Here is a 20428-nt window from a genome sequence, read left to right on the forward strand (position 1 = left end):
TCCTATAGAGGACATTTTCCGTACCCGAGCCCCTGCAACTGGGCGGGTCCGTGTAGAAAATAACTCCACGGTCAAGATTCAGGCTCAAGGTTGCGTCAATTTTGCCACTGACAAGGGTCCGGATCTAGCTTCGTTGGACAATGTATATCATGTCCCTCAGCTTGGGATGAACTTGTTATCTGTTCAGCAGCTTTGCCGGTTGAGGCAAGCAATTTTCTTTACAACGACCACGGTCAAGGTCCTTGACTCTCAGACTAGTTTAGTAATTACTCGCGGTGAGGCACAGCCTAATGGCCTATACCACATGACTCACTTTCTTACCGAACCGACAGCCGAGGGCTCCGTGTTCCATAGCTTCCATGCCTTAGCCACATCTCGGGAGCCTACACACAATGAGTGTCTTTGGCATTTTCACTTAGGATATCTTGGTTATGACTCATGAGTTGGCACGCTGTGAGCTGGTTGAGGGCCTTCTTACTCATTCTCAGAAAGGGCAACAAGGGAAGGGCAAACCAAACCAAATCTCCACTCAAAATCAAAATCAAACTCAAAAGCTAAATCAATTTGGGGATTCTCAAGAAAACTCCTAGTCACAACTTAAACAAGGGTGGCAGAATATACCTAAAAAGAATAGGTATTGTCAACATTATCAAAAGGCTGGCCATTTTGACGACAAGTGTCAGACTCACACTGCCATTTAGGTTGTGGAGTTTATTTCTTGGGGAGTTTATTTAGGAACAATGTGACCTAATTGTCAAAGGACTTGGGAGTCCTTGTAGTAGAGAATTCAGCGAGGAGATGCCGATACTCAGCCAACTTGACTTTCAAGTTATCCCGGTCAGTGATTTTGAAAAGTTGAAGCTCATGGTCAATATTAATACGACGGGTCCTATCCCGAGCCGCATAGCGGTTAGTTAAGTGTGCTCATTGTTCTGACGCTAAGTCAAAATGCTGAAGCTGAGAATGAAACTGAGGCAATAAGCCCTCCATAAGCTTGACAATAGTAGAGGCATTCCTAACCTTCCATGAGCGGATGACCTCGTATGGAACAAATGCGGGATCGGGTTGGGGTTCCAACCCCTGCACAAGATCCCATAGGTTCTGTGAGTCAAGGACATGTCTCATCAAATTCGACCAAGTAGTAAAGTTTGACCTGTTAAAACGATTTTTGTCATTAAATGCATTCTTGATAGAAGATGAGCTAGAACCATGAGGTGTCGGGTAGGTGGTGTAAGATGATGGAGGTGGGTGCGTGTGATAAGAGAAAGAGGGAGGGGGAAGAGGTGAGTAGGCAGAAGTAGGCTGTGAGTGTCCAATGAGTGCCGATTGATGCGGAGGCACTGGAACATGAATGTTTCCATAAGGTGCCGGTGTAGGTGGAGACACTGGGACACGGTAGCCTTGTCCAAAGTGAGGCTGGGACACAGTAGGATGACCAGAAGGTCTACTAGGTAATGCCATGGAGGCAAACGATGGAGGCAATTGATTCACACTTGGGAGAGACTGAGTGGGATACCCAGACTGCAATGATCCCGAAAGTGTGTATGAGGTAGATGGAACACCACCCGACTGAGGGAAGGATGAGGTCTTAAAGGACGTGTCTATGTTTCCATAACCCCCCGGTGTGATGTGCGGTGCGACATGAGGTGTCTGAAATGGAAATGGAAATGGTGTAAATGGAAGTGGTGAAGCAACGGAAGAATGTGGTGGGATGGGTGGGTTTTGAAAGTGAGGTGGATGAGGTGCAGATTCTTTTTGTTCATTTTTATCATTTAAAGATTGAAAATGAAATTGTGAACATGATGATGCACCATGTAATGAAGTGAAAGGAACACCAAATTCATTCTGATTATGAGAAGTAGACGGAAAAGAAGGAAGGGCGGAAGAAGAGTTACCTGGCTTTTTCTTATAATCCCCTCGACGTGTGTTAACAAACAAGAATTGGTCCTTAAGAAGACCTTTTCCGTAGTCAACAGACTGGATTCTTTTTTCACATGATCTCTACTAGTATATTGCAAAACAGAAGAGGTAAAAGAAGAAGGCACAAAAGACAAATCAAAAGTACCTTGCGCCGGAGAGGACGGAAGAGTCTGAAAAAATGGAAAATACTCCAGATCTTGCTCTCCAAGAGAGGGGCCCATCCCTGATGGAGGTCTCGACGGCCCTGCAACATCATTAGACTTACGTGCAACATCTGAAGAGTGAAAATCATGCATACCTTCATTTAGAAGCTTTTCTTGAAGGGCAATCCTTCGGTTGAGCTCCTCAATCTTCTTTCGTCGATAGTTTATGATCAATTTATATTCCTCAGAGGTCAGCTTGCTTATCTTTTCTTCCATGTACCCAGATGTATCTACCACCGTGTCGGAACTTTGTGGAGCAAGCTGATCGGCCCATCCTTGCTCGGTTCTCGGCATAGGCTGTTCTGGAGACAGAATCGGTGTTGATGTGTTCGAAGTCATTTGAACCTACTATTATTCTTGCTTCTTGCGAAGAGCTCTCAGATCAAAGGCCTAGGTTTCTCATTGAGTACCAAGCTCTGATACCATGTAAAGAAAATACCCTAACATAGAAGCATAAACAGAAACCGTACGACAAAGCACAGACTGATAAAAGAACACAGTTAGGGTTAGGGTTAGGGTAACTCAGAGACAATGAACACAATTAATAAATGAAATAATATGACTACTAATAATATGATGCTAATGGCAGCAAACACACTATGCAATGAATGAATATTGACCCTCCAACTCCTATATCTCAAGGATTAGGGCAGGGGTAATGAGCTGGAGAGTGTGTCATACTCCGAGCAGATCGCGAATCGTAGCAAAGCAGCCTCCGGATGTCGAACACCAGCAAACATAGCTGTGAGAAGTTGGATCTGATGCAGACAGCAGTGAGGAGAGAGAAAGACTAAAAACGCAGGCAGGACAGCTTGCAAGAGAGAGAAAGACTAAAAACGCAGGCAGTAGGTGAGAGAAAGACTAAAAACGCAGGCAAGACAGCCTGCAGGAGAGAGAAAAACTGCAGTGACTGCAACAGGAGAGAGAAAACTGTCAGGGTGGCAGCTGGGGCCTACAAATGCAGCAGTTTGCTGGGGTGGCAGGCTGTACGACGACAGTGCAGATGATCAGCAGTCAAATGCCAGGCAGAAACAGCAGCAATCAGCGTGTGGAGGGCTGGAAACAGGTGCCAGACTGTAGGGAACAATGATGGACATCAAGGGCTGAGATGTCCTCCGTGACTGGGGTGTGGGCAGCAAGCTGGTAACACCTGAAACTTGCAAAAACGAGATTCTGGGAAGAGTGGAGGGTTGGCTGCCAATTTATAGAAAATTAGGGTTCTAGATCTTCTCCCACTTAACTCTCTCGATCCGCTCCTCGTTTTAGGGTTTTGGCTAAAATAAGCCTAAAATAAGCATGTTTTGGGGCTGTTTAAGTGGCTAACAACAATTCTTAGCACAACAGTTGGCTCCTATGATCTTGGACCAAGAGGAGCAAATGAAAGGAACCAATGCTTCTAAATGTGAGGCTTTGGTTCTGGGGTCTGCAGAAAATGTTTGTCACTGCTCTTTGTGTGGGTTCCTCTAGATGAGTTGGCCTCTTGTTTCGCAGTAGTGCTATGTGGTGCCTTTGGAGCTCCAGGAGGAAAAGACCTAGGCATCCAAAACCATCATAGAGAAGGCAGTGGTATCCCCAATTTTAATTGTTGAATTTCCAATAGTAGGCCTTGATTTTTGAGTAGTCTTCCCAAGGTGGCCGGTAGATCCTAATGTCTATTGTAAAATTTGGCTTACTAGTAGAAATTCTTCCATTGCACCCTCTTGGGACTGAGTTCGGCTTAGACCTCTTGAGGGAAGCTATGAATTGGCTAAAAGAACGGAGAGGAAGCTAGAGAGAGAGGAATTTTAGAGTTTCATTAGCCAAAATTGGCTGAATTTTAGTGATGCCTCGTTGTGAATGTCTAATTGATTGCAACCCACCATTAACAGGAGCCCCTCATGCAGTTGCTTGCTCTTGTGGGCTCCACAATTGCTGTCTACAGGCAACGTAGAGGGACTGTTATTCGCTTCAAATGGCCTCATGATCAGGTGGGGGCAACTCTTTGATGGCCTCCAATGGTTGGGCTGATCACCAATGGTTGGAAAGGTGTAGCAATAGCTTGCTCTCTTCCTCTCCTAAACTTCACTAGACTTTAGTAGCCCTTAACCTCTCGGATTCTGAGTGCTCTAAGCACTAGTCAGAGTAGAAACTAATGAAGAAAAGTGCTCGGAAAAGCAAAAATGGCTTGTTGTAGATGATGATGGCATGGGGCAAAATGCAGCATGTAGGAGTCACCAAGCCAAAGGGCAATAGTTGGAGATGACCATTGCAACAGGGTGTATTGGGGCACCTAATGGATAGAGGGTAGGAAGAATTGGGGTAATGTACAAAACAAGGGATGTACTAAGTGTCTAGGTAGCCTTCTATTTATAGATGTGGATTGTCACGAGGACGAGAAATTTTGATTGCTTTGCTTAACATTCCGATTAATTTTTAATCAAATGTTTAAGCATGTGTTGCACATGTGAAGTGCAACCAAGATTATTTCATATTAACAAGCCAAGGATTCGAGGAAATCAATGGATGTCAAAGGCAAAAGTTGTTAAAAGTAATCTTACACAGATACTAGGTGATATCTTGTGTCAGAAATTGGCCTAAGACATTTTATTAGCCTCAAGTGTTAGTTGGTGACACTAGGGATTTGGCATTTAATGATACTTACTGCCAATCTAGCGGCTAAAAAAGGTTCGATAACACTTGGGAGATGAATTGGTCTAGTCAATTTAATTGTTGGTTGGTCAGACTAAATTTTTGGGCACTAAAATAATTATTAAATTAATTTTCATCCAGATGGTATTTGGTGCCAAAAATTGGTCTAAGACATTTTATTAGCCATAAGTGTTAATTGGTGACACTAGGGATTTGGCATTTAATGGTACTTAATGCCAATGTGGGGTCTAAAGAAGACTTAGGAACACTTGGGATGTGAATTGGCCTAGGCAATTTAATTGTTGGTTGGTTAGAATAAAATTTTTGGCACTAAAATAATTATTAAATGAATTTTTAAAATATTAAGACTGATGGTTAATTTAATAATATAGATAACGTTGAAAAATGGGACTAGAAGGTTTCTATTTGGCAAAACTTGCCCATGCAAGTGGGAAAGATGTTTTTGAGGTTGGGGGAGAGAGAGAGAGGGTCATACCAGCCTTTTGCAAATTGAGAGAGAGAGAGAGAGAGAGGGGGAGAAGGTTGCCATAGCTACTATGACAATTGATAGGCCATTTTGCAGCTAGTAAAAGAGACCCCTCAGGAGCTGGTGACATGCCGTGAAGAGACTACATTAGTAGGTGACAACAGTTTTGAGGGTTGTTTCAGCCAAACAAACATCATATTTGGTGGTTCCATCAATGGAGATAGCTTTCATGGCTGTCTAGACAGGATAGTAGCTGATTTCTTTCATTTTCTCGTGATGGAAGCTTAAATTTTCTCTCTATTCAGCATTCTCTCATTCTCCAACCATTTTCCAGCCTTGCTTCAAAGATCTCAACATTCTAATTCTTGGAGGTTGAGAAATTGTTTTTTTCTTTCTTGTAAACCCTAATTTACAGTAGGAATTTGGGTTTGACAGCAATCGCGGGAAGCGTGCCAAGAGATTGAAGCCTCAAGACTTGAATTTTCAGGGCTGATAATTACTTTTTAGTAAGATTCAAGTAAGCCAAAATTTTAATGTGGGGCAAATTTCATTTTCCAAGGAGTCGGTGAAGGCCAATTGCCTTAGCAAATCAAGGGGCAAATCAATTTGAAGACTTGCTGCTGGTTGTTGATAGTGACGGGTTTTTAGATTGCACAGGGGATTGAAGGAATCCCATTGTATTCGAATCAATTGCAATTAAAGATAAATAAATACTAAAAGAGGTGCCATTTTTGGGGCCAATAGGGTGTCCAATGTCCAAGATTGATTGGTAAATGTTTGTGTTTCAGCATTTCATTGATTATTGCTTGCTGTAATTAAGTTATAATTATTACCACCCCTCCATGGGAGGAAGGCTGGTTTCATGGATCGTCCCAAAGTTTGGAAATTTGCTTATGGGACACAATAACTTTGGTAATATTTGAGTTTTGGGGCTGTTGTAATGAGTTAGTTAAGATTTAATTTGTAATGCATCTTTTTTAGCTTAACATAGGCTCTCTCTACTTCAGCAATGGTTTCAACTTGGAGCTAGATGTAGGTAGCCAGGGTATGGAGAGGGATTGACGAGAGATCTATATGAATTGGATTGATGGATGTCTATTCAACAGTTTTTTGGGACTGTTTAGTGATGAGCAGTTTTATGTGATTGTTGTGCATCCTTGAGCTACTTCTCTTCTGCTCGATTTATCAGATGCAAGTATATCACATGCTTGTCTTCAAAGATGACTGGAGTTCAGTATCTGTTTTGGAGCCATCAGCCAGTGGATGTTCCAGTAGTTGGCACTTGCCGAGAGTGATTTGAGCCTCTTATTCATTCATTAAAGGCAACGTCAGGAACAGAGAGATATGGAGGGATTCGATTTTTAAGCATACTACAGTTGTACTAGATTCTTACAGAGGCAGCTTTGGCACTGATTCAGCTAGCTAGGGTTGATGTGTGGGGATATACAGCTTGTGGCTTCAAGCCGATTGCTGTATATTTTCTTGACAGATTCAGGATTTTGGGATTTAGATGTCACATGTACAGAGGAATTGTGCTTGGTTGAGGCTGAGCTGATGATTTACCAATTTATTTTGTGTTCTGTGTTTTGCATTGATGAGAATTTGGTAGAGGGCTTCAGTGATGGAGGTGCAGCTATTGCAGGGTGTCTTTCATTGTTGAAACCTTTTGTAAACGCCCCGAACAACGTAGTATGCTTAACAATTATGATATTCGCTTGTTTTCGAGATTTAATATAAAAGATAATGAATACTTAAAGCTGAAAATGAAAATTACTCACAAAATTACAGGCATGAAAATGTAAAAGTAATGGAGACAAGATTGAGGGCTGAAGCCCCTCCCCCGAAGGAATGTATTTCTGCTCAACCCAAGTCCCTTAGGGAAGAGCTCAGTTACAATCAATCTTAGAGTGAGGAGAAGTAATTCTCACTCTCATAAGATCATGCAAAGATGTACAAACACACATGCATTATCTATTATGCAATGATAAGAACTGATTTCTTTGCAGTATGAGAGAAGAAAGAGGGGAAATCAGCCTTTCTCCATCGTTGATCAGCAGTACATGGATAGGGCTTGCTTCTTGTTGCTAAAATGGAATAAAGAGCTCGAGAAGGAGGTGCTGTAATGAATTTACAGGCTTGCTCTCCTGTAAAACAGCAGTGATAGAAGAGGGAATATGGAGGAATTTGATAATGGAGAAGTGGGGGATAATGATGGGGATGGATGGGGCCAGTTTCTGGCTATCTGTGGGTGCTGTACATGAGTTTACAGCAAAGAAAAATGATGTTGAATGAAGAAAAACGAGCTCTTATTTATAGGAGAGGGAAGAGCTAGTACAAAAGGGGAAAGTGGAGTAGCACAAGACAAGTGTCCAGCCATATGTCATGAGATGTGACAAGTGGTGGGACACTTGGAAACTTGTGTGACAAGTGTCTTGACACTTGTCTCTTCTCTATGGCCTTCCTTTTTGGGCTGAATACTGTCAAGAATAGAAATAACCAAATTTAGTAAGCACAGTCAGAGTACAGAATTTACTATTATTTTTAGAATGACATCCCTATTTTTTAGGACTAGCATTTTTAGGCTAATTTGAGGCTCCTAAAATTTAGGGACCTCCTAAAATTTAGGGATCCCCCCAATATGGGTGTCATATGAAAGCTTTTTCCGTGTACATCGCAAAAACGGTATCAGAATCTTCATGTGACTTTTCTATGCAAAGAAGTGTGCATTTCAAGCTTTCAGCCCACACATGCACATTGTACAAGCATTTCATGATCATGCCATCTTGTTGATTGTAACTGTCTGTTCTGGCGGATCTAGCCCACACTTCAAGGCATCAATCCTTTCTGTGTGCGAGTCTAACCTTGATATGTGTGAGTTATGGTCACAGGCGCCCAATCGGGCCATATAGGTGGAAGTGTGAACTATCTTTTCTCTAACCCACCGCGTGGGTCCACCATAACCTGTGACCACTCATTAGTGGCCAGCTCCAATGCACTTTTCTTTATATCTAATTAGTGCAAAGGAAACAAATTTAATAAATCATTATATAGACAAATTAATGAAAAAGGATACAAATTCTATTTCTATAGAGTTGTGACACCTTTTCTGTTCAGTTATTTCGTTCCAAGTCCAATTAGGAGTATAGCTTTGTTATCTCTCTTTTAAGTTACAATACATATAGCAGGGCTTAGAAATGATCACATGTACATGAACAGTATGGTTAAAGTTTAAGCCTAGGCATGTGTTTATTATTTGGTAAGTTATTTGAGACTTAGAAGAAGTCTGTTGGTGTTTTTGCAACACCCTTGTTTTTGTGAGCTTGTTGATATGAACTGATTTTAATTGCATATTCCTTTAGAGGTGCAATTACAAAGTGAGTAAATAAAGGGACACAAGAAGTCATCTGATATATATAAAATATGTACGATTTGTGGATTGGAAAAATTTGTTCGGAAGGATGTTACTTGTTTTGCCATATTGTGCTCTGTACTTTTTGGTGACTAATCTAGCATGTTGCCCTTTGCGCATGAAAAGGATGATTGTGTTTGAAACTTGTATGTATTGGAATTTGAGAATGTAACCTTCATAGAAGAAAACAAGACTGCTTTCTCTTTAGTCTGATGTTTCTTGTGTAATTCGGACTGGTTCTGGAGTTTGATCTGTGCATATGATGCCCCTTACTTATGATGTTTTCTGCCACATTTCAAACAAAAACTGCATATTTAGAATCAGAGAAACTAAATTGCTAAAGTTTTTGGTAGATATCTTATTGCTCGGGTTTTGTAGCAGCTGGAGCAAGTGTTGCAGAATTCTATCTGGAGACGAGGAAGGCTGTAGAGAACCAGATCAAAGTGAGTAACAGTTCAGGAAAAGTTCACTTCATTTTGCTTTGAACAATGGTATTTACAAGATTCTAAGAATGGACCCTAATATGCTAATGATTGTTCTTAATGAATCAATGGAGTATCAGCAACCAGGGGAGGGTGTTTCTTTTATGTCAGGACTTGGTACCAATTTTCAGGTAGCCATTTGTTAGCAATCTTGTAGTGCAGAGACTAATCAAAATGTAACTTTTCAGGGTTTTGCTGCACCTCCGTCAGATAAACTATTACCAGACCTTATTCCACAAGAGCAGCACGTTTTTACAATTGTTCTTGATCTCAATGAGACTTTGGTATACTCAGATTGGAAGGTATATATGAAATTTCTTAGATGCTTTTAACAACACTGTTAACTGCAGAAGCTCTTTATGTATTGTTTTGTTTAAGATTTAGTGTATGTGTTTATGTGGCGTCCTTGAACCTGTGATTTCAACAAGTTTTTCCTGAAACCTGTGCTAGTGACACTGGTGTTTCACAAGGATTGCCCTTTGATACAGGTTTGCATATTAACCGATGAGCTCTCGGTCTGCTGCGTCATGGTCTCAAGTTGCATCCAAATGCCCTGCCACAACACAGGATAAGGAACATTACATGAACAAATGCAGGGTTGTTTTTGAACAAAACTACAGCAATCTTGTGCAAATAGATCGATATTAGTCATATTGATTGCTAGGGTTTTCTGTCGGTCAGAGCAAGAAGTTCAACCATAATTTTGAAAACACCCCGATACTCCACTTTTTTGCCATTTCAACGTTTCCATTGCTGTCTCTCTTTCTGCGTTTCTCATCCCTATAGTTACTAGAAATCCCTCAAAACTCCAAACTTTAACTATTTTTGTTTTTGTTTCTCTTTTTGTTCCCTCATTTTCCATAACTATGAGTGCAACAATAGGATGAATGCACAATTATATTGTCACAAGGACGTGAAATTTTATTGCTTTGCTTAGCATTTGACTAAAACTTAATCAAATGTGCAAATGTGGCTTGCACATGTGAGGTGCAAGTTAAGTATCTCACAGTGTGGGACTCAAGACCCCAAGATATTAGTTGGTGCCAAAGGCAAAAGTTGTAATAAGTTATGCGTGTAGGCACTAGGTGGTACCTGGTATCAGTCAGATTTGGGCCTAGATCAATTTATTGGCCACTAATGTCAATGGTAACATATGAGACTAGACATTAATGCCAATCTAAGGGTCAATAATTGCTTAGGGATACTTGGAAGACAAATTAGCCTAGCCAATTTAATTATTGACTCGTGGTATTATTTTTCTTGGCACTAAAATAAGTAAATGCAGCGGAAAATTTAAAATGTAGAGACAAAAATCCTATGGGCCCGACTCTAAGAGTGTGAAAAATGAATGCTAGATTGACCTAGGGTATCCAAAAGGACTTAGAGACATGCTAGTCTAAGAAGGTGGTCACCATCGCGTACGTCCAGTAGCAGGGCTCTACCAAGGGAATGCCTGATGAGGTGGGGAGGAAGGTGAGATAGATGCATGAAGTGCAATGGGATCGGAACTTGCAGACCAATCAACCAATCCTTCAGAAGTAGAGAAGGATGGCCGCTGAGGTTGTGCAGGTGTCATATGTCTAACAGTTGCTGTGGGGGTTGGAGGAGTAGATGGGGTAGTAGCGGAAGGCGTAGCCCCACTGGACTGTGAAGTTGCAACACTCTGTTGAGGCTTTTTAGGTGGAAGACCTTGGGCCTTGGAGCTATACTCCTCGTCCACATGGCCTGCTCTCTGACAGTGTGTGCAAAATTGGTTTCTCTTAAGGAGTTGCTGCCAGATAGGTCTTGATTCTTTGGTTCCATCGGAGGAAGCGGAGTCACCCTTTGATTGGCTTGCCTTCGCATCTAGTGAGTTCTTGCTACTGGTGGTTTTCTCTCCCAAAGAAGAAGCAACCAATCCCCTTTGCTTTGAATAAGGCTGTGATGAGGATTTCTTGTGGACTTGATCATGCAGCCTTGCGTAACGCAAGAACTGGCACTCAAACCCGTAGAAGGTTGGCAATCGAGATTGGGAGATGATGTGTTGAATGAAATTGAAGTACTTTTTGGGCAACTTATTCAAGAAGAATGTAACCTGATTGTCATCTGACTTTGGAGAGTCAATAGTGGCGAACTCAGCAAGTAACCGTCTATATTCAGCCAGCTTGACTTTCAGATCATCCCCTTAATAGAGAACTCTTGAATCTCAAAATTGAGATTGATGCGTTGAGTACGATCGCGAGCCGCATAGCGGTCGAGAAGGTGACTCCAACGCTCTGACGCGAGCGGGAAGTGTTGCAACTGAGAGTGAAACTCAGGAAGCAATCTCTATATCAGCTCAACATTGGTTGTGGCATTGCGGGCTCTCCATTGACGGATGTAATCAGGGTGAGCTAGTCAAGGGTCCGGCATAGACTCTAGATCAATGACAAGGTCCCAAAAACCTTGAGACTCAAGCACTTGTTGCATGAAATTAGACCAAGTGGTGAAATTTGACACGTTAAAACGTGTCTTATCCATGAAGGCATTCTTGGCTGTTGCAACAAGAGTGGTAGTGCTCGGAGATGGATAGTGTGAAAAAGTGTAGTGTGGGTAGGATGGGGGAGTGGAGTACACTTGGGAATGGGCCCCAGAGTGCCTACCAGGCATGCGTGTAGCAGGTGGATTCATAGGTAGGGATGGGTTGACTAGGCATGGACACGGTAGTCACATGAGGAACCCAAGGAGGTGGGACGGGAACACGGTGAGTAGAAGATGGGAATCCCTGCGTAGGTGTAACCCAAGGAGAGTGTGAAGACACATCACCATAAGTTGAGGATGGAAACCCCTGCCGTATGAATGGTCATGGGAGATGTGAAGCTGGGGATAGTGAGGGGGATGCCCATCAGAGTCGTCGCAGGAGTTATGGGTGTGCTCATGTGCTGATAGGTGAGAGACACTGTGTTAAAGGGTGGCATTCCCCCTAACGAAGTACCATGGTGCAAAGAGGGAGAGAATGGGATAGAGAAGGAAAAGGTGCTAGGAGCGGAGATGGAAGATCCAACCCCTAGGGTGTGTGATGCAGATGTGGAGTGTAATCCAAGGTTTTGGAAAGATGATGAGAGGTGTGATATAGAAGAGGGTGGGATGGGAGGGAAGTGAGAAGTGTGTGTGATATGCTCAAATGGAATAGAAGCTGTAGATGTACTTGAATTTTGTCTGCTTCGTGAGCCCCCTCTATTGAAGTTCACATACGCAAAGCCATTTGGATCCTGTACCTCAAAAGAAGAAACAAACGAGGGTTTTGATTCATGCAAAACAAAAGAATTGTACAAACCTGACATTGGACCTAGCTGAGATGATGAAGATGGATCGCCAGACGTTCCGAATGCCGTATGTCCTCCATGATCGAAGAGGTGGCTAGCCTCACTAACCGGTCCGGATGTGGTAGCAAAACCGGTAGGAGGGGTGTAAACATCACCATACTTGTTGCGATAGTACTCCTCAGAGTCCTCTGTCATGTTAGTAAAATTTGGTGAAGGTGGAGTGTCGTCCTCCTCACCGAGTCCATAATGCCGTCTCAGGGCCTCCAATGATGGAGAAGCCTGATAAGACATCATAGGAACTGGAGAAGAAGGTGTCTGGGACATTGTGATTCGGTTATGAGTCGTATTGTGTGCCTCGCCCAAAGACTAGCTCTCCACAATATCCGTAGGATACTCTTTACAAGAGCACCGGCTCTTCTTCTTGCACCTGTTTCTTCTCTTCTTGGCTCCTTGGTCCTTCTTTGGTTGGCTTCATTCCATTTTTCAGCTCTTGTTCTCTTTCGGCTCACATATTCTTCAAGTATGGTTCGGCCCTCTCTTTAACTCCTTTAGATTCAGAGGCAATCTCCTAGTCCCACCTCAGCATGATTTTCTCTTGCAACTCCGTGTTGAGATCTCGGGCCAGCTTCACTTGCCACAGCGTGGCTCTCTCTCGCACCATAATCAATTGGTAGTCAACCTCCTTGAGGTCTTCATCCAACTCTACAGCCTTCTCTTTGAGATTGCGCAACACATCTGTTCCTTTGTGGGTCTTCCTTAGTGTTTTGATGGTCTTTTTTGTCTGCTCGATCAGTTTGAGCTATAACTCTTTCTTATTGTATGTGATTTTGAGCCAGTGGTATAGCTTGTCTTATTCTTCTTCAAAGAAACTGTCCTCCCACAGCCTCCGCTCTCTCCAAGAAATTTTTGAATGATATGCCACATGTCCTTATCACGCCACGGCTCCCTCTCAACCTTGTTGGCACATTAGGTTCTTTTCCAAATTTCAGCACGCAACACGCTCGAGGGGACTCATAATGTGGAGCGTTGCACCATGTCGTGTCGCGTTGCGTTGCGTCGTGTTGTGTCAGGGTTGTCATGTCACGTTGCTCAATGTATTATGGTAGAATCTCCTCCGCGTCTATGAGCTTGCTTCCCTTTCGAGCTAGTATGCTTTGCACAAGAGTTGCTCTGATACCAAGTATTATGGACCTTCACGGGACTTCAAGTCATAACCTATCAGGAAGCACAAAAAGGCATAGCGGAATGGCACACAAGATATATCAATAAGGAATCTTTGTACTCATGATATTGAAAGATACAATATTGAGGCACATCTCAAGAGTACACCCTCGTGACGCCACACATGAGGATTCACCACTGAGTATAGGAAATCACATGTAGAGTGGAAACCAAGCAGAGCTCAGAGTCACTACTACTCCCTATATAGGTGTTTTTGGCTATAACGCCATGGTATAGCTACAAAGCCTATATCGTTACATACACACATATCCCCCCTCCCCTCCCCCCAAAAGAAAAAAAAGAAAAAGCAAAAACCCAAAAGAAGCCAACCCAAACCCCTACTTTGCCACTTTAATCTTGGACAATGGATAATGTGTTGGTTCCAAAACTGACGCCCCTTGTGGTATTTCTTTAGCTTTTATTGCAAATGGATGGAGTACAACTGAGATTCTCTAATCTCCTCTGCTAGTCCAAGTGCCTCTTGCTGTCATAAATAACCGGCAAGTCTCCAAACAAAATTGCCCCTTGGTTTACTCGGGGATTGGCCTTCACTTTGCTCCTTGAAAGACAAATTTAGCGCCAAATCTAATATTGGCTAGCTGGCCTTTTGAATCTCCCTAAAATTCCTTAATATAAATTGCTAGAATTCAAGTCCTAGGTTCTCAATTTTTGAGCACACTTCTCGAGGTGATAATCAAAATCCTAATTTCTACTTCAAATTAGGGTTTTCAGCAGAGATTAACTGAAATCTCTTCCTTTGATGGCTCAAACTGTTGGAAAATGTCGAGATGATTGGAGGATGAGAGAGAATGTTATAGAGAGAAATTTCAGAGTTTCATCGCGAGAAATATTGAAAAGCTACTGCTACCCTATTCAAACAGCCATGGAAGTTGTCACCTATAGCTTAGGACCACCAGAAAGACTACTGCCTTCTCCTATATGTTGTCATCTGTACCAAAAAAGCCTTAGGGTGCTATCATCTACTCCTAGAGGGCTTCAAATTGCTGTCACATGCTGTAGGATTTATCCTTGGTGGTTGCAAATCACATCAGTAGCCTCTCCTTGCTCTCTAACAGCCTCCTTCTCTTCCACAATGGCTGGAACAGACTTCCACCAGCCCCTAAAAACGTTTTTCCACTTGCATGGCAAGTTTTTTGCCAAGTGGCAGCCTTCTAATCCCATTTTTCAGCATTATCCAACCAACTTGTTAAATTAACTTTCAAAATATTAATATAATAATTATTCTTGTGCTTGAAAAATTAATTTTACAAGCGAATAATTAAATTGGCTAGGCCAATTTGTCTTCCAAGTATCCTTGAGCAGTTATAATCCCTTTGACTGGCATTAATTAATTAATTAATACTTAATCTCTAATGTCACCATTGACAGAAGTGGCTAATAAATTGATCCTTGCCAGAATTTGATACCGAGTACCACCTAGTATTTATCAAACATAACTTATTACAGCTTTTGCCTTTGGTACCAATTGATATTGCAGGGTCCTAGGACTCACATTGTGAAATAATTGACTTGCACCTCACATGTGCAAGTCACATTAGCACATTTGATAAAATTTTAATGAAACGCTAAGCAAAGTAATAAAATTTCACGTCCTCGTGACATCTACAACGAAAAGTCTTTCTTTTTTAACATCACTTTCCTCTCATGGCTTTACCATCAAGAAACACCCTCACTTTTGGGAAACAAGTTTTAGGGATTGGATTTCCAACTCTACAAACAAAGTTGCAACTATTACTCATGCATAAGGCCTATGGGATGTTGTCTCTGAGGATGATGAATCTCCAACAAAAGGTATTGAGTTGAAAGCTTGGAAGATGGAGCAATCTAGAAGGTAAAAAATTTTAAGGTCTTTTTAGACCCTGAATTTTATGTCTTGACAATGGACGACAATGAGAAACTAAGTGATCATCTTGCTTAGTTCAAATTCTTTAGTCCAACTCATTAGCCTTAAAAAGTGCCCCTGATGATGAAGATAGGATGATAGTGTTGACAAAAAGCATACCAAATGTTGATAACTTCTAGTCAACCATTGAGGTCTTGTGCCTAGTTTCAATCACTCTTTGAAGATATGGTGGCTTCACTTCTCGAGAAGGATTGACACATAAAAGAGGGACAAGCCTTTATAAGTAACATTCTTGATGACAAAAATGGCTGTGGTAAGATGAAGTGCCATTATTGTGGTCGTATTAGACACGAGGAAACCCAATGTTTTAGAAAACTAGACAAGGAATAGGACTTATATCATACTAGTTTGGTGGAAGAGATAGAGATTGAAGATGTAGCCACCACCCTTGCTCAAGTCTCTTTTGATGAGATAGACTTGGTTTAGGGCTTCTAAACCTAATCAATCCTTATATTTTCCTATTTTATTATTGAATTGGTTCTTTTGCCACAGTTTGCAAAGTGATTGTAGTAGATTCTTGTATTCCAACTCATTTGAGCTTAGAGGCAGTAGGCGACAAGTGTAGCCTCTTACCTTGATTTTGTTTCATTCTAAGGATTCGTCACATTGCATGGGAGGTGTAGATGGTTAACCGTACTTCAAGATAGGAGAATGTGGTGAAAGGCTGCAACTTTTTTGTTGTTAGAGTCTCACCCACCTTTGCTGTGAAGAAGGATTTGTTGGATATTTCGTAGCTTTTGTGTATGAACACACATTAGGGTGTGTTAAAAGTGTGTCTAAGAGAGTGAACACCCCTTACACCTTCTTGCCACAAGAGTGTGTGGGCGTGAACATCCCTTACCCACCATTTAAATAGGTTCAAGAGTGTGGTGTGTACTTTGGTGTGTACAAGGACCTAACTTGTACTCTCAAAATAAGTATTGATGTGCTTGTCTCTCACCTCCATCTTGTGCAGTGACGTCACTCCAGTCTATGGTTAACACTTGTGTAGGTTTTCTCAGTGCAGCTGTACCTATCCTGTGCTGAGGCAGAAAAAAATAGGTTGGTGTAAGTGATTAAGTATTCTCAAGGCATAATTGTTCTCTATCACATCATTGTCGATGTTCTTTCTTGTCAGTCAGCCATCCATCTTTGTTTAGCCATGGCAATTTCTGACACTTCTCCCTGTTCTTCGTGCAGCTGTTGTCATTTCTGGAGTGTACTTTCTGTCAACTTTGTATCAATGAATTTTTGAACATCCATTTCTATGTAGTCTTTGACATAGGCCAATGTTTCCAAAATAGGCTATAATAGCCAACTGCTACATCTCGGAGCCAACCATAGCCTTGATATCATAAAGAGTTACATATCATCGACAATTGTGCAAATGTCTAATCCACACGCTGATGACATGTAATCTTGATTAGAGATTCACATTCCAAGTAGCAAAGAGACCTAATTGTTGAGCCTAAGCTCAACTAGTCCTGTATAATATTACTCGCTAGGTCTAGCCTGGCAATCCCTTCACATTAAAGTTGATCTTTCAGTTATCATATAAGGTTGTGTCTCAACCATTCATCTGATTGAATCTTAACTGCATAGGCTATTGATTAGAAGACAGAACTGTCCCAAATCTGGCCCAAACAGTCTAGAAGATGGTGGCCTGACTTCAGAGGAGGAAAATACATAAACTGAGATAATTAGTGCAGTAGTACAAGTCCACCTTTGGGGCACTTAGCCCAAGGTGCAGCCTTGCCCCCTTTCTGCCAGAGTGCAGCAAGGTTTCAACTTCATTATGGCTGTTTTCGAACCCCCAAGTTGTAGTTTTTTTTCCACATGTTTCTCCTTGGGCACATGATAACTTTTTCTTGCTTGACTTGCTAATTAACATCCCCCCAACCCCACATCTTTAAGATGCTTTCTAATTGACTTTTATGGATTAGATCATTGCATTTGCTGATCTCATCTTCTCTAGATTTGCTTTATTTTCTATTTTTGAATTTGAGCAATATTAGATTTGTAAGATTACCTTCACAATGTTTACTAGTTCTTAAAAGACACCACCACCTATATTGTGTTTTATCCAGTTGGTTTATCTGCCCCAAGTAGCCATAGATGTATTTGTTAATAAGGTGTTGCGAGGGTTTCTCTTTCTAGGAGGATGACTTTTGAGCGGGGCCATTGACATATGCAGATCTAGTTTGATGATGGCCTTTGAATCACATGCATATGCCTCTTGAGTGTGCTTGCCTTCTTCACTTTATCATCTTTTGAGCCACGTGTGTACCTAAGGCCTCTTGAGCTTGTTGCTAGAACATGCCATGTGTCCAAGTAGATCGTTTTCTGACTGTTACAGTTACCAGATCCTTTTAGTAAGAAACGGGCTAAGTTTACATGCTTCCCTCTATTTACAGGTGTCTTCACATGTGTGGCTTTCCTAGCCAAAAGCTTCTATTAAAAAAGCATGCCCTGAATGTGACACTCAAGCAATGAGACCTGTAGCATGGCACAAAGAACCTAGGAATCCCATGATGTACAATAATTAGCTTAATGCAGTGTGCACACTTTGTTTACACTAAAGAGGAGGCAGCATAGTTTAGGGCACAATAGTTACTTTTGAACATAAAGGCTTTATGTTTTATTCCTTTCTCTTTTGACCTTCATGTGGCTTTGTTGATCAGATCTTGTGAAAAATATACTAACAGGATGCTGTGGGGTGATGCTAATTCTTACTGTGTCAAAAATGAGTTGTAATCTCTATGACCTTAGCATTTGTGTATGCTTGGTGTTATTATGAATTACTATCTCAGAGTGGTACGACCTGTCACTTTAGGATACAGTGCTTGTGCTTACCTTTGCTTCAGCCTTTGCCCATGTCTGTTAATTTTTGCGTTTTACCAAGTAATGTGAGGACACAGGAGGCACAACTCTTGATCGTTGTATTGTCCTCAAGATTACTGAATGTGTCACTTTAGGGTACAATGCTTATGCTTACCTTTGCTTCAGCCTTTGCCCATATGTGCTGATTTCTTCAAAATTTCTGATAGCGGAAAGAGGATCTGATGGTGAAACTGATGTAATTACTGAGAGATGATTGTTGAACAGTAGGATTGCCTGTGACATAGAGCATTGACGGAGGTGAAGAGGTCTAACCAGTTGAACATTGTAGAGAGACAGGGGTTGGCGGACATTTAAGCGTCCTGGAGTGGAGGCCTTTCTTGAGCATCTTGCACAGTACTATGAGCTGGTGCTATATACTGATCAGCCATCATATGTGAGTTCTCTGCAAACTTGTAACATTAGTCCTAATGAAACGACAGTTGTGCTTTCCATTGAAATTTACTTGATGTCAAATCATTCCAATGTTTTTCATGAGTCGGCACTGTTTTTGGCTTTGATCCAGATAGTTGATCCAATGCTGGAAAAATTAGATAAAAAAGGTTGCATCCGCTACCGCCTGGCAAGAGAGGCTACCCAGTACGTGAATGGCAACCATTACCGGGTAATATTGTCTTTAGTCATGTCAGTCCTGAATTTTTATTGGAATTATTTAAGTGTGGGCTTCAGGTCTCCATTCATTTCCACCCGTTGATTGTTAAAACTCTTAAGAACAAAAAGAGTAACATTGGTGTGTTATATATATGTACATCCTCGGGGGGGGGGGGGGGGGGGGGGGGGGCCTTACATGCACGCATGTGGATGTTCCCACCCATGCATGCAACATCAAGGACAAGTCATTTGGCCAAATTTAGAACTTCTATTGAGCCAAATTCTGTTAATTTTTACTTTCTCCATCTTCATAATAGTTTGCTGTACTGCCAGGATTTGTCGAAGTTAAACAGGAATCCAGCTCGTGTTATCTATGTGAGTGCTCATCCTAAAGAAACTTGTTTGCAACCTGAGAATGCTGTGCCTGTAAGGCCTTGGAAACTTGAGAATGAGGACACCAATCTTCTGGACCTCCTTCCATTCTTTGAATGTAAGCTAGCTTCTTGTGTCCTGTGAAGCTCTTAAACAAGTGCTAGCTAATCATGTGACGACTCTGCAATGAAGTCATCGTACCAATGCTAAACTGCTTGTGCTTCTCAGATGTTGCTCGTAACCGCCCAGCAGACATCAGGACTGTACTTGCATCATATAGTGGCCATGACATTCCAGCTGAATTCCGCATACGAACAAAAGACTACCAAAGGCATGTGTCCACAAGTTTTACAAGCTAATGGTTTTAGTAATGTGCCTGATTATATTTTCTAGAGAGAGAATGCTTTGAACGTCTTCTAAGCTGGGGTGTTCTCTTCTTTGGTTGCAGGAAAATGCAAGAACTGAGATTTCAGAACCCTTTTTTCAAAGGTTCTCGATCCAGCTAGTCATAGCTTTTCCGTTAGACACACTTTAGAATAAGGACCCAACCAAGCTGCACATTATCACATGTGTCTGGGACTGCTTTTCAGAGTTATTTGATATCCACAGTAGGCCACACAATTTTGTTCACTAAAAATGGGCAATTTAAAACCCCCATAGCAATGTATGCACAACTTCACGGCTACAGATCTTACTACCTAGTCTGAGTAAATGGCCATTGGCAACCCAATTTTGAGGCTCTTGTTTACATGATTCTCATATTTTGATTGGATCACTTGGTTGCAGTGTTCAGTTGCTGGGCGAGCCTGCAGATTGTAAAATGGGAAATTGATCAACTTTGGGAGGGGTTGTGGCTTTTGTGGACTGACAATTTTGACACTTTATTCTGACTTTCTGTTGCATGAAAGTTATGACAGGTTTTGTAATATAAGCAGGGATACTAGCCTATGCATCGGAGATGTGTTGATGTTGAAGTCATTTATTTTCACGTGCCTGAGAACATGAAGGAGACTGCACTCTTCTTTTCAGA

General features: G+C 41.7%; 1 protein-coding gene across 2 annotated transcripts in view; it reads left to right on the forward strand.

Moving 5' to 3' along the window:
• The window catches only part of TIM50 (Haloacid dehalogenase-like hydrolase (HAD) superfamily protein), a 69259-nt gene extending 49113 nt beyond the window's left edge, over positions 1 to 20146 (forward strand). The window contains exons 4-10 of one of the 2 annotated variants that reach the window (XM_087663590.1): positions 9026 to 9090; positions 9318 to 9431; positions 18707 to 18811; positions 18941 to 19039; positions 19360 to 19516; positions 19627 to 19729; positions 19847 to 20146. In XM_087663590.1, coding sequence (XP_087519716.1) covers positions 9026 to 9090; positions 9318 to 9431; positions 18707 to 18811; positions 18941 to 19039; positions 19360 to 19516; positions 19627 to 19729; positions 19847 to 19904 — 701 coding nt within the window. In that variant the 3' untranslated portion in view covers positions 19905 to 20146. The remainder of the gene's footprint in view (positions 1 to 9025; positions 9091 to 9317; positions 9432 to 18706; positions 18812 to 18940; positions 19040 to 19359; positions 19517 to 19626; positions 19730 to 19846) is intronic. The other variant, XM_087663591.1, reaches the window with a different exon arrangement.
• The last annotated feature ends 282 nt before the right edge of the window (positions 20147 to 20428 follow it).

Source organism: Lygodium microphyllum, chromosome 23, assembly GCF_053477565.2.
Source record: "Lygodium microphyllum isolate KBCC chromosome 23, Lygodium_microphyllum_v1.1.10, whole genome shotgun sequence".
Lineage (NCBI taxonomy): Eukaryota > Viridiplantae > Streptophyta > Polypodiopsida > Schizaeales > Lygodiaceae > Lygodium > Lygodium microphyllum.